The sequence below is a fragment of the Dipodomys merriami genome, unplaced genomic scaffold (assembly GCF_024711535.1).
Source record: "Dipodomys merriami isolate MVZ:Mamm:240054 unplaced genomic scaffold, mDipMer1.0.p SCAF_10, whole genome shotgun sequence".
In the NCBI taxonomy this organism is placed as follows: Eukaryota; Metazoa; Chordata; class Mammalia; order Rodentia; family Heteromyidae; genus Dipodomys; species Dipodomys merriami.
Genome location: NW_027202271.1, coordinates 7461479 through 7480184, shown reverse-complemented (window position 1 = coordinate 7480184; position 18706 = coordinate 7461479). Strand labels below are relative to the sequence as shown.

Genomic DNA, 18706 nt, shown 5'->3' with positions numbered 1-18706 from the left:
TTTTTTTTTTTTTGTCAGTTCTGGCACTTGAACTCTGGGCCTGGGTGCTGTCTCTGAGCTCCTTTTGCTAAAGGCTAGTGCTCTACCACTTGAGTCAGAGCTCCACTTTCAGCTTTTTCTGTGATTAATTGGAGATTAGAGTTTTCTGGACTTTCCTGCCAGGTCTGGCTTCAAACCAAGATCCCCCTGAATAACTAGGATTACAGTCATGAGCCACTGGCACCTGGTTCACTTGGCTTTTTTGGGGGGTGCTCTACCACTTGAGCCACACCTCCACAGTTCTACTTCCAGCTTTTTGCTGGCTAACTAGAGGTTCAGAGCCTTAAGGACCTTTCTGTCTGGGCTGCCTCTGGATCATGATCCTCAGATTTCAGCCTCCAGTGTAGCTAGGAGCCAGGGGCACTTGGCCACAGTAACTTAAAAATGTGCAGACAATGGAGTGATTAAACAGAACATAAGGTAGGAGAGAGCACATTGAGGGCAGCAGCATGCTTAATTTAGGAGGCAATCTCTGTCTCTTAATACTTGCCTTGTGTTCCTGTCAGCCTTATTCTTGTGAACCTCTGCTTGATTATATAGCTGCTTTGGAAATAAGTATTCATTAAATATTAACTCTAATATTAATCTCACTGACTAGATTGATGGAACAACATACATTATTTCTATGAACTGGATATTTGAATCAAGCACCTTTAATTCTTTTTTTTTTAATGTTTCAAATGGCTCATAAAATTGTATGTAATTATAGAATACCATGCTGATGTTTCAATGCTTGTAAAAATTGTATAATGTTCAAATCAGATCTATTTCTTCAAATAGATACCATTTACTTGCAGTGAGAAATTCGAAATCTTTTTTCTTATGTCTTTGGTACAATGAACCATGGACAGCACCCATTCCTAGAGTTCAAGCCCCAGAACAAGCATGTGCACACATGCATGTACACACACATGCAGTTTCTCACACACACACACACACACACACACACACACACACACACACACTAAAGGAAATAAGGTCACTGATTATGAGTAAGAATATGCTCATATATGTTTCCTGTGAGAATATAATATGTAGATGCAACTTTTTTTTCTTTTTACCCTGTGCCAGTATTGAGGTTTGATTTTATGATCTGGGAGCTGTCACTGAGCATTTTTGCTCAAGGATACTGTTCTACCACTTGAGCCACAGCTCCACATCTGGATTTTTGCTTGTTAATTTGGAGAGTCTCACAGACTTTCCTTCCAAAGCTGGCTTTGAACTGGGATCCTCAGGTCTCAGACTCCTGAGAAGCTAGGATTATAGACGTGAGCCACCAGTGCCAGGCTCTGGACAAAAAATCATGGATAAGCCTAGGAAAAAATGTAATTATTAAGAAGTTGTGTATATTGTATAAAAATACAGTGCATAAAGAAGAGGGAGAGGTACACAATGCTGTGATTGGCTCAGGAACTACTACTGCAGGTGCTGTTATTCAAGATTTTTATTGTGCACTCCATTCATACACTGGATTAATATAATGCTTGGCTATTGACATGCCATCTGTATTGGAACAACATTAACTTTTATTACTTAATCCACAATGAATACTGATATCTAATTATGTAACTACAAACCAGTGTGTTATATAACTACAAATCAGTAGCTTATTATATCCTGGAAGGAAGTTGAAGAAACCTGTCTTTTCAGTATGTAACACAGTATTTTGAGGAGTCCAACATTAACCTTACATAAAAAATGGTAGGAAAAATCCAAATTGGGTTTCTTTTCTTATTTTTCAAATTAAAAAGTTAAAAACAAATACCTCCATGCACTGGTGGCTCATGCCTCTAATCCTAACTACTGAAGAGGTTAAGATTTGAGGATCCAAATTCAAAGCCAGCCTGTGAAGAAAAATCCACAAGACTCTTATTTCAAATTAGCCAATGAAAAGCAGGAAGTGAAGTATGGCTCAAGTGGTAGAGCACCAGACTTGAGTAGAAAAGCTAAGGGAGAGTATGAGGACTGAGTTCAAGCCCCATAATGACACTCCAAAACAAAACAAAACAAAACAACAAAACAAAATACTCACCATCTCCACTATGTTTCCACGGAGATAGTGAACATGTTCAAAGTACACATATATGGAAATATCACGATGCCTTCTTATATAATAAATGTACACTAGTTCAAAATTTTAAAAAAGAACATGTATGAGAATGAATTTTTTCTCTATTTCCCATGGGCTGTATCTATCATTCCAAATTAGCAAATGTATACTGGACTAACAATAACATTTGGCAATATGGCGAGAGGGCCACCTGGTACCCACTGGTACAGCGTAGCACTGGAGACAGACCAGGAGAGTGTGTGCTCCTTTTGTAAAAGCTTTTTGTGCTGCTGGCTTACATTTGTAATCCTAGCTACTCAGGAGGCTGAGCCCTGAAGATTGTCATTCAAAGCTAGCTCAGACAGGAGGCCCATGAGACTTTTCTCTTCAGTTAACAACTAACAAAAAAGGTTGAAGTGGAGCTGTGGCTCAAGTGGAGGAGCACTAGGCTTCCGCAAAATTGCTTGGTGACAGCATACAGGCCCTGAGTTCAAGCCCTAGGACTGGCAGCGAGAAAACAAAAAATGAAAGCCAAATACCTCAGATGGATAGTGAGGTATGTGGATGAGCGATTTCAGTGCTTGCTTCACCAGGGATAAAGACGCTCGTGAGCATCACGATGAGATGCTGGATGTGGGAGATTATTCTAGAAGACCATGAAGAGAAGAGCCTGGGGCAGAAGCCATCCACACTCTCATGGCTTCCTTCCGCTGGGTGATCCGCCTCTAGTGGGTCTCTGCTGTCTTCACCTGCGATTTGGTTTATCCTGGCAAGTCAGCTTTCCTCTCTCAGCTGCTCCCGACAGAATCCTTTGAAACCCTCAGCATGACCCAGTGGGAGACTATGCGGTGGTATGCAAATATTCCCTTTAAACATAACCTTTCCTGGACACCTTTAAGTAATGCAAGGAAATCCTCCAAATGTGTATCTTCAAACAAAAGTGAATGTTAGCAGTTAGATGACGTTTATGTACATGAATTATGGACTCTGCTTTTTACATCTAGATTCCTAGCAAAAAAAGGAACGTGTTCATAGTACTCTTGTGTAATAACTAACTTGGAAGGTTCAATTTGTTTTTCAATGTTTTCTTTGGAAATCAGGTTTGGTGCTGTCATAACCAGTGAAGCAAAACATAGATTTGCTTTGTATTTGTTTTGTAATATGACGCGACCAAATTAATGGCAATACTAACCTCATTTCTTTCAGTAATAAATCTAAAAGAATTACAGTAATGTTAATGAACATCCTCAGCTTTGTGGTATTTCTTGCTAGTTACTCTGTAAGGAATAATTTTTTTCCCTTAAATAGGATTCTCATGACGAGGGAAATAATTTAATAAACACAAACCTTCAAATTAAGAAATCCAGAGTCACTTCTGCATAGAATATTATATTACGGGTGATTACAAACCATCAGCCTTGATAAAGGTTTGATAAACATAACAATTAAGATAACCGCCGGTTGCCGGTGGCTCACACCTGTAATCCTAACTAATCAGGAGGCTGAGATTTGAGGATCACAGTTCAAACTCCGCCTGGGCAGAAAAGTCCCTGAGACTTTTATCTCCAGTTAACTGCCAAAAAAGCCAGAAGTGTAGAATGCCAGCCTTGAGGGAAAAAACAAAAAAGCTTAGTTCCAGCCCAAAGACAGGCACAAACAAAAACAAAATCCAAACCTGACTCAAAGGAGAAACACTGGCTGGAAGGGGAGATGGAATTTTCATAACCGTGTGGTGATTTTTGATCTTTTCTCATTCTCTAGTGCAGGAAGGAGGAAAGGACTTATCCAGCAGTTATGGCAATTGGAATTGTTATTTGTTCCTTCATTAAGTTGATTTATTGAGTGCCCACTAGGAAGCCCGAGATGCTATGCAATGACAAACGAAGCAGAGAAAGCTTCTCTCAGATTCTAGAAAGAACCCCAACTTTTACACATGCAAAATAGGGAGAGTTTCCGCTACATTGGCTTTACAATTCACAAAGTTGTTCCAAAAACATAGGACTTGTATCCAGTTAGTGGCTACACTCTTGGTGTGTGTGTGTGTGTGTGTGTGTGTGTGTGTGTGTGTGTGTGTGTGTGTGTGTGTGTGTGTGTGTGTGTGTGTGTGTGTGTGTGTGTGTGTGTGTGTGTGTGTGTGTGTGTGTGTGTGTATTTAATGAGTATCTTCCTGATTCATAATTCTTCTCTATTCTTTTCCCTTGTGCCAGTGCTAGGTTTGAATTCAGGATGCAGGCTCTGTCCCTTAGCTTTTTCACTCAAGGGCAGCATTCTACCACTTGAGCCACAGCACCTATCTGGCTTTTTGGTGGTTAATCGGAGATAAGAGTTTCTTGGACATTCCTGTGCAGGCTAGCTTTGAACCACAATCCTCAAATTTCAGACTCTCTTAAGTACCTAGGATTACAGGAGGGAGCCCCCAATGCCCAGGATAATTCTGTATTCTTTACCAAGGTAAAAAGACAGATAATATCCTGAAATTCTCACAAATACTCTGCTTGTATTTACTCCAACAGCAGAAATCCATTTTGCAAAAATGACACTTCTCAGAACAGTACAAGTATTTATTTATGCATTGCATAAGGATTGCCAAGAGGTAGCTAATTAATGTGCTAAATGCTCCTTCTTATTTATACACACTGGCCTAAGTATTTGTTTTTTGGTTAATGTGTTCATGGAACTATGACATATACTCATCCTCTCCTTTCTGCCTTTAATCCCAGTTCAAACAGATTTCAAAATTGCTTTGTGATCATTTTATGACAATGAAGACATAAAAGATACTTACTTCAAACTCTTTGGTATGTTACTCCAGCTCTACCTTAAAAGAGGAACTATAATTGATTTCAAGGAGCATATTTGTTTGACAGAAATTTGAAGGATCAGAAATGCTGCTAGAGATCTGAGAATTGTGGTTCAAAGCCCACTTAGGAAGGGAAGTCTATGAGACTCTTATATCCCAATTCATCCCCCCAAAACCCAACCTGAAGCTGTGGCTCAAGTGGCAGAGTGACAGCCTTGAATGCAAAAGATTAAGGGGCAGTGCCCAGGGCTCAGGGCTCAAGCCCCAACACCAGCACACAAAGAAGAAGCAATGTTGAATTGTTTGCTTGTCTTGAAGCAGTGGCTTCATACCTTTCTTAGGAATTGGATAAAAGAAGTCTCTATTTCTCAAAGCTTTTCCCTTTAAATTACTTCTGGTAGAGGCTGGATTTGAGATCTGTCTCTGCCTTGTTTAGGGCTATTTTATGATTTATTTCAACTTTGAGCTGGCTGTAGGAAAAAAAAATATATCATATATATATATATATATATATATATATATATATATATATATATATATATATGAACAAAGTTGGAAATAAAGAAGAGATGCTTCATCCTCACGGGTAACCAGTGGCAAGTAGCACCCAGACTCTTCATATGAGAACATTGTTTCAATTTTGGTATTTTTATTTTCCCCTCCTCTCAAAAATAAAATTAAAATCATTCATCATTTTTAATTAGAGACCAAGTGTCATCATTTTTTAAAGAGAACAAATTTCAAGCTGTGAGTCTTTTAATGTAGACTGGTCCTCGGAGATGATTCTGAAGCACTGTGGGGAAGTTTAAAACCCAGTCAAATATTTTTCTTAGGAAAAATGACGATAGGCCATGGTGAGATATGGGTGTCATTAAAATTTTATAGAGGTCCCGAACACACCAGAGTCACCAGCACACTATAGAATATCTCCACAGCTGGGTCTGCCATCCAGCACGGTGGTGACAACGCTCTAAAATAGTCCCTCGGTGCAATAGTGTACATGTTAAAATATTCCCTTATATGGATTTAAAAGATTGTCAGATCTGGTTGGGTCCACTGGGTCAAATAATCCATGTGCTAAATGTCTCTAAATATGTATTCACAAGATAGACAGATCAGCCGTGGTCCACTGAGTCACTTGTAAGTAGGTTTTTTTTTTTTTTTTTTTTTAAGTGCATTAAGTAGCTGCATAGTTTGTTGCAGAAAATTTTGACCTGCATAGTTTGTTTGAGCGTGTTTGGAGATATACTCTGTAGACCCTGAGTTCTGCATTTTGTTTTATTTTATTTACGTGCTGGTACTGGGGCTTGAACTCAGGGCCTGGGTACTGTCCCTTAACTTTTTTTGAACAAGGCTAGTACTCTTACCATTTGATACTTCAGGCCTTTATGGTTAATTAGAGAGAAGAGTCTCATAGATTTTCTTGCCTTCAAACTTTGATCTTCAGCTCTCAACCTCTGGAGTAGCTAGGATGACAGGTGTGAGCCATCTGTCCCCAGCTGACTTCTATACCTTAAGGGGCACATTTATTATGATCACTCCAGAGGATAACAGAAACTATACTTCACTCTACTCTCAATTTTGCTTAAAAGAAGTCAGAAGACAGACCATTGTAGCACAAACTGTATTCAAGCTGAGAGAAGAAATGGAAAGACAGATACTTAGGCAGAGCCCATGGGATTGAGTAAGATGCCGAATTTGCCAATTTTATCTTTCCCTATTGGTCAGAAATATCTAGGTACCGGCCACCTCTCCCTCTCACCTGTCTGCCCTGCTGCACCCTTTGCTTCCCTCTGTTCAAGCTTATCACAGACTGAGCCAGGCCCAGCCAGATGCCCTTCAGGAAAACAGCGGATCAAGAAATGTCTATGTATAGATACATATGCACATATACATACATGTACCTGTATGTATGTACATATGTGTGTATATTTATCTCTCTATATATACTTTATATAGAGAGAGAGATAAATATATATTCATATATTTACTCACATACATATAAAAGTGGAATTCTACTCACCCATCAGGAAAAATATTATATCATTTGCAAAGAAATGGATGGACCTGGAAAATTTTATAAGTGAAGTCAGGCCCAGAGAAGTTAGATTTAATTTGTATGCATGTGTATACATACGTACATGTGTGTGCATATATATATATATATCTGCAGACATATACATGGTCACCTATATGGATACACGAACATTAAAGTATGGTATATGGAGGGGAGAATTCCAATGGTGCTAACGTTTTGAACAACTTAATTTTACAGTCTAACAGGATGAATGAACAGGAAACTGGAACTTGAGGGGTCAGGGGCTAGGAGCAAGGGAGGGAGGGCAGACAGAGAGCGAGGGAGACCACGGTCCCAATAGTCAATGTACATATGTGAAAATGGAACTAGGAAAATTGAGAGGAAGGGTGGGGTTGGGAGAAAGGGGGAAGAATGATAGAAAGGTGACAATCATCAAGATGCACTGTACTGATAAACTGGCATGTTGAATTAAAGCCAGGAGTTGTGGTTCAAGTGGTACAGTGAGCAAAAGTAAGGGATAGTTTCCAGCACATGCGCACACAGGTGTAGTATCTCTAGATTTTTGCCCTCATTTACAATGGATTCCACAGCTGGCCCTGGAAACAGTAATAAATTGACTTGATTTTTACAATCTTCACACAATGCAGCGATGAGGGGCAACTTTGTGTCACTTTATATGTGTCATGTAACTGTAACAAACGTAAGAGCGCACTGGTAGAGTCATTCTTCTCTCTGGAATTTGGTAAATGATCCTGAGGATACTCTCCCATGTCTCCATCCCCACCTGTGACCACTCACTCTGCACCCATATGCATCTCTGCCATGACTGAAGACTGTCATAGTGAATTCTTCCCTTTTTACATTTCACAGGGACATTATTTCAATCCTCAGAAAGGTGCCTTTGGCAACAAAACCTACAGCTGACAGCAAATGAATGACTCTGGTGCTGTGATCAACTAAGATTTCAGCCTACAGAGAACTTATCTGAACATTTACCACTGTCATCCTCTGGATGTGAGCCGCACAAAGGATATTGGTCAAGAAGAGAGGATAATGTTCTGACACCAGCCTGTGCTACAATATTGCCATGACACTGATTCATGAAAAAGGATCTTTCCTCTTCACTTGCTTAACTTTAATCGCTTCCTCCTATTCCCTTCCCCACCCCCCAGAACGTAAAACTATTTTTAACACTACTTTAAGGCACAAGCTAAATAAGAAGCTAAAGTGATCCAGATCCATTCACCAAACCCAAAGTATCCACGAACTGAGGGAAAAGCAATATATTCTTAAATTATTTGGTTAAGTGCTTCAATTTCAGAATTCATTTTGCTGAAACAGACCAAAATCTAATGACTGTTTCAGAGTATGCCAATGGCTGAGTAAATTTATAAAATAGAACTCTTCCTGTAATGGAGAGGAAGAGAGGAAAACAACACCAACAACAGCGAGAGAACCATTTACTAAGATACCGGGGGTCACTACACCTCTTTCCAAATGATGATTTCTGTAGCAGCTAGCAATGACTTTTGCAGAGGGAAGATTTCAAATAAACGTCTGTTTGCTTTAGATGAGCTCCACTGAATTGGCCTTATTTGATTTCTGATCCTCCTAAGGGAAGAGATTTCAGGATTTCTTGGTTGTAAGATAGAAAAGAACACTTTGCCAAACCTGTACGATACCACCTGAAGCATTAAAAGCCCTGTTTACCAAAAGCTTCTTTACCTTCTCAATCTACTTTATTTCTAAATGTCAGAGTGGTCTGAAGCCTTTCAAAGATTTATGGACCACAGAAGGAGAAGAAATATTAGGCTAACTCCTTTTAGTGAATAACATTAAATAAATGGAAGATAACTGTTTTGAAGGGTTAGATATTGCAGAATAGACCATCCAACATTAAACCACATGAAGGCTATACTGTGTCACCGTTGTTAAATAAAAACCATCTCCAGAAAACATCTGTGGAACTGCTCTGTGTATATATGTGTGCATGTGTGTATGTGTATGTGCCCATTATTTCTTTAACAGCATTCAAAGATACTTGAAAGTGCTCTTTGGAATATATACCCGAGACAAAATAAAGAGAACATGGAATTTGTGAAGGATACTATCACTAATAAAATACTGTAGCAATTAAAACCAGAAAACTACCCAATGAATAAAAGCAATGAACACAATCTCCTTTCTGAAGTCTACTAAAGAAATCTTCTTACATTATAGAAAGAAGAAAAAATGGCCACTATATTATACCATATCAAAAGCAACAGAATCCAAGTTATTTTCAAGCTTAGACTATAAAAGTATTTTCCAACATAATTAAAATATTGCAGACAACTCACATACTAGTGAGTTCTAAGTATGTAATAAGCCATTTCTCAATGTAATAAATTAATTCCTTTGGTGTGCAAAACCCTTCAGGAAGAAACAGGAAGAGAAAAGCAATCTTACCTCGTATTCGAAGTCTTCCGTTCTGTCTGCATCTGTGGGCAAGCTGGGGAGATACTCATTGTCCTCATAAAACTCATGTTCCATTGGATGGAGGGAATGGCAGCTGTGGAATGCAAGGAAGGCTGTTTGCATGCTTAAAACTATTTTTTTTGAACTGTACTTTAGTGTTCTCTGCTTTTGAATAAGACCTGCAGTGATCTAAATGGTCCAGACATGATGAATGAGACTAATCGCTTTTCTTCTGAGATGAATCCCATCCGTCCATACACTACACTTCTGAAAGAAGACTTTTAAAAGAGGTAAGAGCTCAGGACTAGAGTTGCCTTCTGAGAAGACACTGATAAGAAATCTTCCATGGTTCATGCTCTCCCACTGATAATCTCTGGTCAGCTTCCCACTATCCAAAAGCAACTAGCTCCACAAATAAGGGTGGCATTTTGGATTGCAATCTTCCTTGAAAGAGGATATTTTAGAGCAAAGCACTAATAATGTCAATATCCACAGCCCTTGGGACTGTTTCGTGTGTGTGTGTGTGTGTGTGTGTGTGTGTGTGTGTGTGTGTGTGTGTGTGTGTGTGTGTGTGTGTGTGTGTGTGTATGCCAGTCTTGGTACTTGAACTCAGGGCCTGGGTGCAGTCCCTAAGATTTTTTGCTCAAGGCTTGCACTCTATCACTTGAGCCATACCTCCACTTCTGGCTTTTTAGTGGTTGAAGTATGAGTCTCAGACTTTTCCTGCCCAGACTGGCTTTGAAACACAATCATCAGATCTCAGCCTCCTGAGTAGCTAAGATTACAGATGTCTGCACTCCTCCCAGACTAGTTTTTGCCATTTCCAAAGGCATATGTATGTATGTATGTATGTATGTATGTGTGTGTGTGTGTGTGTGTGTGTGTATGTGTGTATCAGACTGTAGAATGTACACACATTATCGCCCTCTGAAGATAATCTAGTTTTTGAAAGTCATTAACATTATAAGGGCATATATATTACAGATTGTAGAGATACTACATATATTATCTCCCTGTAAAGATAATCTTTTCCTATTTTGCTTCATAATCTCCCATTTCTCCTTTGTTAGATGGTATACAAACTATAAGTAGTATTAATGGCAGTATGCCATAGGAAACTTGTATGACCCACAGGTTTTCATAATTCCCTTTCAGAAAACTCTCAGAAATGGAACACAGTACATAAAGGAAGTGAGAAGATTCTGGACATGGTTGTCATATAACCTTTAACTTTTGGAAAGTACTTGAATTACTTCTAGAAGTGATCTTTGAATCACTATAGCTGTGATATAGATATTAAGCATTAAACCATAAGAAGGTCAAAGACATAAGGCCATCTCTTTGTGTGTGTGTGTGTGTGTGTGTGTGTGTGTGTGTGTGTGTGTGTGTGTGTGTGTGTGTGTGTGTGTGTGTGTGTGTGTGTGTGTGTGTGTGTGTTGGTTGGTCCTGGAGCTTGAACTCAGGGTCTAGGCATTGTCCTTGAGCTTTTTTATTCAAGGCTAGTACTCTGTCACTGAAACCACAGCTTTACTTCAGCTGTATGGTAGTTAATTGGATATGAGTCTCTAGATCTTTCCTGCCCTGGCTGCTTTGAGCCCTGATCCTCAGATCTGAGTAGTTAGGATTACAGGGATGAGACACTGACACCCAGCCATATCTAATTCCAAGAGGTGGTGGTTTCATTCTGTTCCTAGCTTTATTCTCAGTACTTAGTTTCAGGGCCAGACACAAAACACTACTTACTGTACAATGGATGACCAAATAGATAAATACACAGCACATGGAAACACTGCTGTCCTAGAAGCAGAAATCTCAAGGTCTGAGGTTACCAAACCCTAGCTGCTATTACAGTTGCTGAGGGAGACTTGAAAAATTCTGTCATGAGTCCACTCTACACATGCTATTGTGTGGGCCAGAGATAGGATGTGGCATTGAAAAGCTTCCTGAAGTTCCTCGGTGATTCTAAGTTACACCTGCAACCCACTGAAAGAGGTTTAGAGATGCCAGGAAAGAGCAAAGATAGTAGACACAATCAGACCTTTGTTCCACAAAGTAGAATCTAAGTGAAACCTAAATATATAAGGATCTGGAAACTGGTGGCTCACACCCATAATCCTAGCTCCTCGGGAGGCTGAGATCTGGGGATCATGGTTTGAAGCTACCCTGGGCAGGAAAGTCCATCAGACTCATGTCCCAGTAACCACCAAAAAGCCACAAGTGGACCTGTACCTCAAGTGGTAGAGCACCAACGTTGAGCAGAAAATCCTAAGGGACAGTGTCCTGATCTTGGGTTCAAGCCCCAGGAGTGGCATGAGTGTGTGTGTGTGTGTGTGTGTGTGTGCAAGCACAATATATACCTAACTAGCATTATCTCTAGCTGCATTCAAATGGGTAGAAATTGAGAGACAACATTCCTTTAATTGCTCTTTATTTCTGAGCAGTACACTTACTCTCTGACAGTAGAACCCTTTGCTTACATCTTTATATATTGGATAATTGGTCTCTTTGGAGAATTGTACTGTAATTAAATTAATTTTCCAGCTTCTCTTTTAAAGAAGAGAAAGCAAGGGAGAAAGACAGCGGCGACCCACCGAAGATGATATAGTGCAAACATTTCACTTTCACCCGAGTCTTAATAGGGTTTTGGAAAGCTTTGGTGGGAAAACTATTTTCCTGACCAGAGTTCAGTAGCAGCACACGGCTCTTAAGGACTGGGAATAACATGAGTCAGTGGCTCACGCCTCTAACCCTACCTACTCAGGAGGCTGAGATCTGAAGATGGAGGTTCAAAACCAGCCCTGGCAGAAAAATCCATGAGACACTCTATCTCCAAATTAACCAGCAAAATGCCAGAAATGGAGTTGTGGCTCCTGTAGTAAAACATCTGCCTTGAGTTAAAAAAAAAAAAAAAAAAAAAAAAAGCTAAACATTAGCATCCAGGTCCTGAGTTCAAGCCCAACTCCCCCCCGGACATATGGAGAGGAGCTCATCAGAAACAGGAACTGTTTTCTACCTCCCACTGTTCCTTAGCCAGGATGATTCCAGAAGATGAAGCATTGTGTCTGACAAGGTAGGGTAGCTAGCTGGGGACAGCTGAAAATGGATTAGATGCAAACGCAGTGGAAGGATGGTTGTTGGTTTCTTATTTTCAGAGTTGGGGTGCTGTGCCAGCTTGCTGGAGTGACTGTGGTCCCCACCCCTACCCCCCAACATCTACATGAAATGGCAAGTGAGAGCAAAGGGGTCCTAAGTACCTGTCGGAGAGCAGGAAGGGGCAGACGTCCGGCACGGGAGGCGTCGGGGGCCGGAGCTTGGCCAGGGCCATGATGTGCTGGAAGGTGATGTCGGTCTGCGTGCTGGCGTGGCTCACCTCGGGAAGGGCTCCGTAGGCGGGTCTGCCCAGCGGCGTGCGCCGCAGCACCTGCACCACGATGGGCGCCCGGGCGCTGCGGAACGCTTCCACGGCCTCCTGGTGGGTGGCTCGGGAGAGGTCCTTCCCATTGACCTGCAGGACGCAAGGACACGCTGCTGGCATCGGGAAGGGACGCCCCGAAGGGCAGGGCACGCGTCCACCCACCCTGACCGGAATTTCATAAGGGAATGTTGAATCAGACCGTGACATTTATTGAACTCTTTGCCAACGCGAGGAAAATGAAGAGGAGATTGGAAAAAATAATGATTTTCACATCTTTATGAACTCTCTGGGCTTGATGAACAAAATATCATCAGGAATGATTAGTACTGCTTATTTTAATTTTTTTTAACATTTCAAATTGCTGTTATAAAGGTGACGTACAGAGAGGTTACAGTTACATAAATCAGGTTCAGGGAAAGAAGACATTTGGGACAATGTGGCCCCTTCCCTTGCTCTCTCTCAGTTTTCCCTCCCATCCCCACCCACAAGTTGTATTGTTCTTTTTCAAGATAGTGTCCAGTGAGCACCACTGCTGTAATTGTTCACCCTTTGTCCCTCCCATTTCTGTGCCCCCTTCCCTGCCAAATACAGATAAATGAACAAACAAAAGAAAAACAAAATGAAAAACAAAACACATTTCCATTTTCTGGAGTTCATTTTGATAAATATTATTTCATACGATCGGATGCACAGAGTCATTGTGCCGTTGTGATCTCACTATGTATGAATGCCTAGAATTCTGGATAATGTAGCATGTTTCAGTGCATTTTAGATCTAGTGTCCACATTAATTTTATTTTAGATCTAGCTTCCACATTAAATTTTTTTTAATGATAAAACAACATGGTCACCAAAATTTTCACATAGTAGAATGCTACAAACCCACCTATTAATCTTTGGGTAGTGATGTTTCCAATATTTAATCCAAATCTTACTTGCCTGGAATCTACTTATTTAGGAGTTTGTCACATTTCCTTCATATTCATCATTTTTATCCAAAGCTTTGCTATGCCAGGCATTGGTGGCTCAAGCTTGTAATCCTAGAGACTCAAGAGCCAGAGATCTGATGATTGTGAGTTGAAGCTAGCCTTAGCAAGAACGTCCATGAGACAACTTATTTCCCAATTAACCACCAAAAAGCCAGAAGCGGAGCTGTGGCTTCGGTGGTAGAGAACCAGCCTTGAGCAAAAGCCAAAACATAACAAAACAAAAATCTAAGGAACAAGGTCTAGGCCCTTAGTTCAGCTCTAGTATTGTCACCAAAAACAAAACAAAAGGCCACAGTAAAACTTAGTTCCTGACCATTTGAAATGTGTTCCATAGACCACCAGCAGCAGCAGAGTCAGCAAGACATACAGAACTGTGTATCCACCCCAAATCTACAGCACCAGAAGTAGCATTTTAACAAGCTCAAGCTGATCTATATATGATGACAGAAACTCTGCCCTAAATACCCCTAGAAAGAGTACACTGTGCCTCGGAGGGTGCTCACATGTCTCAATTTGTATCAATTTAAGACTGTGTAAGACAGAACAGGAAAAGTGATGAAGCTAGCATCACTTTTCAGAAACTGTCCTCAGCAGTGGCAGAATCGTTGGCATTTAGCATCGGAGAAAAGTCCTTTCCCCCCACACCTTCCTCCAAAGAGCCAGCTCTGTTCCCCAGTTTGCCTTGCACTCAGACCACCAGTCCACTTTTCCTCATTGTTACTCAGATGGCTCTCAAATGCTTATTAATTTGTTCCCCTAAGAACACAGGCTCTTCGTGGAAATGACTTACTAGAGCACTCTAGAATCCTCGAGTAGCTTCAGGACTCCTCTGCTAAATGAATGAGTAATGTTTATACTTGCTTTTGCAAATAGGAAGAGATACATTGTGAAACAATACTGTGTCTAGAAATGATTGCCATTTCTAGACATCATAAAAAGCCACCTGCTTATGGATGGAGCTTTGAGAGTTCCCGGGGTACCTAAAAATGAAGAAACCAGAGTTCTCTGAATTGTAAGAACAATTGCTGATGTTCAAATAAGCTCTCTCTCTCTCTTCTCTCTCTGAGTAGAAAACTACTGACATTCAAATAAGTTCTCTATGAGTAGACAATTGCTGACATTCAAATAAGTTCTCTCTCTCCCTCTCTCTCTTGTAGACAAAGGATATGCATGTTTTCAAGTGTTGGGGGCTTCGGAGGGGGGGTAAATAATACAAAGCTAGGTAGAAACTGTCCCGCCACATAGACTCAGGCTTAATGATCTGGAGGACTTAATTTACTCAATGGACCTTGAAAGAGTTAATGTGCCTTCAAAAAAAAAAAAAATGAGCAGTTAAGTTTCCACACCAGCAAAATACGTCCCAGTTCAGTTCTTGGCTCACTAGTAGGGAATCTCAGCTGGAGATGGGAGTGGAAGTTGCTGGTGTGCATACTTCCCTCTTGTGTGTACACTTTCTCCATGGGCTGAACAATTGTCCTGGAATTTCCAGTGACACACTTTGGAATGCTGACTTTGGCATGTGGGAAATACAGGTGCTGAACAGCATTAGTGCCTTCCTTGAGCTCTTGCTGGACAATCAGTGCTCTGGGGCTGGGTGCTGTAGCTGAGCTGTTTTGCTCAAGGCTAGTGCTCTACCACTTTGAGCCACAGCTCCACTTCTGGTTTTCTGGTGGCTCATTGGAAATAAGAATATCATGGACTAGGGGCTGGGAAGTTGGCTCAGTAGTAGAGCGCTTGCCTTGCATGTCTGAGGCCCTGGGTTCGATTCCGAAGCACCACATAAGCAAAAAGAAAAAACCCAGAAGTGGTGCTGTGACTCAAATGGTAGAGTGCTAGCCTTGAGCTGAAGAGCTGAGGGACAGTGCCCAGGCCCAGAGTTCAGGCCCCACGACTGGACCCACCCCAAACAAAAAGAATATCATGGACTCTGGGCTAGCTTTGAACTGTGATCCTCAGATTTCAGCCTCCTGAGTAATTTAGGATTATAGGCATGAGCCACCAGTGCCCAGCAAATAGATTATTGAGGCTGACTGTGTGGTCATATGATTTTCAAGGAGAATCCATGCAGCAGGGAAGGGTCACCACTTTGTCCCCAGACTGTTTTATGATGCCCCTTCACAGGGGAGGTGGTCCACACTCTTCCCTCTGAAAAGAACTCAGTCACAATCTGTTATCAGCTATTTAACATTGATTGAAATGTTGTCAACCTGTTCCTTTTCCTATAAGTCTTGCATCAAGAGCCACCTCTATGAGTGGCATGAAATAAGGAAATCAGTCTTTCCTGCTTGCTTGCTTTTGTATATGTGCTTGTGTTCATGTGCATACTGGTATTAGAGCTTGAACTCAGGGCCCTGTACACTCTCTTGGCTTTTTAACTCAAGGCACAGACTTCCACTTCTAGCTTTTTGCTGCTTAAGTGGAGATTAGGGTCTCACAGACTCTCCTGCCCAGACTGGCTTTGGACCTTGATCCTCAGACCTCAGACTCCTGAATAGCTAGGAATACAGATGTAAGCCACCTGTATTCCTGGCTTTCCCTTTCCCCTTCCCTATCTTTTTTTTGTCTCTTTCCTTTTTCTTTCTGCTTTTGTAGGGATTGAACTCAGGACCTCACACTCTGATTTGACTTTGTTGCTCACAGCTGGTGCTTGCTTTATGGCTTGAGCGACACCTCTGGTCAAGCCGTTCTGCTGGATAATCAGAAATAGAATGTTAGATACTTTTCTGTTCCAGCTGGCTTGGAACTCTAATCCTCAGATCTCAGCCTCTTGAGTAGCTTAGATTACAGGCGTGAGCCACCAGTGCTGAGCCAAACTTACATTCGTTATCTTCAAAGCAAGAACTTTTAATTGAGTTTCCTTCTGATAATTATGTTTTATTTGGTGTTCAGATAATGTACAACTTTTTTGGACAATGCCACCCCTTCCCTCATTTTTTCCCAGTTTTTCCTTCCCATCCCCACCTACAAGTTGTATCGTTCATTTTCAACATAGTGTCTAGTATCACTACCGCATTTGCTCACCCTTTGTCTCTCCATTTCTATGACCTCCCTTACCCTCCCCAAAACATACAAGACAAAAGGTATAGAGTATGGTATTTATATGCAAATTTCCTTCTTTTATCTGAGGATAGTCAAATATAATTTTATAAAAGGCCAGTCCACACAACCTCAAATATCTTACTTCCCTATTGGGGAATGCTCTTTTCTTCCAGTTACCATGTGGCTGACCTCTATTTTCATAAGCTATTTAATATCTCTCAAAGTAAAGAAGTGTCTGACCTTTAAAGGCTCTCCTGCCCCACGTGTTCCCTTAGCCAAGTGTAAGCAGGGTTGATACTAAATGTTCCTCTGCTTGAAGTTCATCAACACAGCGTTAGCCTGCCGAAAGGTCACCGCTTTGTAAGTCATGCCTCTCACAACACGGTAAAGAATAGATTAATTGCAATTTTCTGCCAGTTGTTTTGCTCAGTTATCTTCAGTTATGGCTAGGACGGTTAATATTCAAAGAGTGTATGAAGTTGAATCTATAAGGAAACTCTATAGGAAATCAACCCATAAATTAGTGGCCAAACTTCATTTTCTTCAAGTTGTTAGTTTCTACAGCCAACACGGAATTTAGTGTATCATGGTTCCATAGTCTTATTCATTCATTCATTGGAGTACTGGGGATTGAAGGCAAGGTCTTACATTTATAAGGCAGATGCTCTACCACTTGAACCACACTTCCAGCTCTTTCCCTGCTTTGATTATTTTTTGGGTGACTCCCAGTACTGGGGGCTTGAGCTTAGGACCTGGCTACTGTCCCTTAGCTTTTTTTTTAAAAGGAGTTGTAGAAAGGGATTTTAATTAGCACTTAGATTATGAGTACAATGCATCTTGATCAATGTCACCCTTTCCATTGTTCTCTCCCATCTGTCCCTATTTCACTCAGGGTTAGCACTCTACCATTTGAGCCACAGCTCCACTTCCAGCTTTTTGCAGGTTAATTGGCAATAAAGAGTCTCACAGACTTTCCTATCTAGATGGCTTCCAGCCATGATCCGCAGAGCTTAGATCTCAGCCTCCTGAGTAGCCAGAATTGCAGGTGTGAGCCACCAGTACCAGGATAATCCCAGTCTTTTTTTTTTTTTTTTGGTTGGTCGTGGGGCTTGAACTCTGGGCCTGTCCCTCAGCTCTTCAGCTCAAGGCTAGCCCTCTACCACTTGAGCCACAGTGCCACTTCTGGCTTTTTCTGCTTAGGTGGTGCTGAGGAATCGAACCCAGGGCTTCATGCATACTGAGCCACTTTTCCAGCCCCAATCCCAGTCATTTCTGAAGTAGGGTCTCATTTCATGCCAAGGTGGCCATGGCTGTGATCTCCCTACCAGTGTGTGAGGATGACAGGCATGCACATTGTGACCAGCTATTATAATTCCCCAGTGACTGGGATAATTGATGTACACTATTGCAGCTGCCAATGGCTGAGATGGAGTCCTGTGAACTTTTATTTCCATGGGCAGTTTGATCTGCAATCTCTCAATCTCTGCTTCCCAGGCTTGAGCCATCACATCCAGGCACATTCAATTTCTTTACCAGAGTATTTTCTTCCTTCTTTTTCCTCTCTCTTCTCTGTTTCAGTCTTACCTTTGCTTCTGTGTGGACAATATGCAATTTTTGTTTTGCACAATTCAAGTCAAGATGGAGAAACCCTCTATTAAGTAGGTATTCAAGCACATGGAGGTAAACATTCAAATACTCATATACTTATGTATTTAAGCATGTACCCTCAACCTTTCTTGGTGCTCAGTAAGTAGTAGGAAGCTCTTTTGTTACAGGAATACAAGGAAGTTAATTTTCAGAAGAACAATTAAATATATAATGTTTGGAGGAAGATTGATGAAAGGAGATAATTAAAAAAAAAATTCCCAGTAGTGTCAGGT

At 41.1% G+C, this 18706-nt stretch overlaps 1 protein-coding gene across 5 annotated transcripts in view; it reads right to left on the bottom strand.

Annotated features, from left to right (window-relative positions):
• Pdzrn4 (PDZ domain containing ring finger 4) overlaps positions 1–18706 on the bottom strand; it is a 400873-nt gene that overhangs the window by 48320 nt on the left and 333847 nt on the right. For 4 of the 5 annotated variants that reach the window (XM_070034743.1, XM_070034751.1, XM_070034757.1 and 1 more), the window contains 2 exons: positions 12639–12889; positions 9376–9478 (listed from right to left, as the gene is read on the bottom strand). The exons of the other annotated variant lie outside the window; for it this stretch is intronic. In XM_070034743.1, coding sequence (XP_069890844.1) covers positions 9376–9478; positions 12639–12889 — 354 coding nt within the window. The remainder of the gene's footprint in view (positions 1–9375; positions 9479–12638; positions 12890–18706) is intronic. 5 annotated transcript variants of the gene reach the window in all.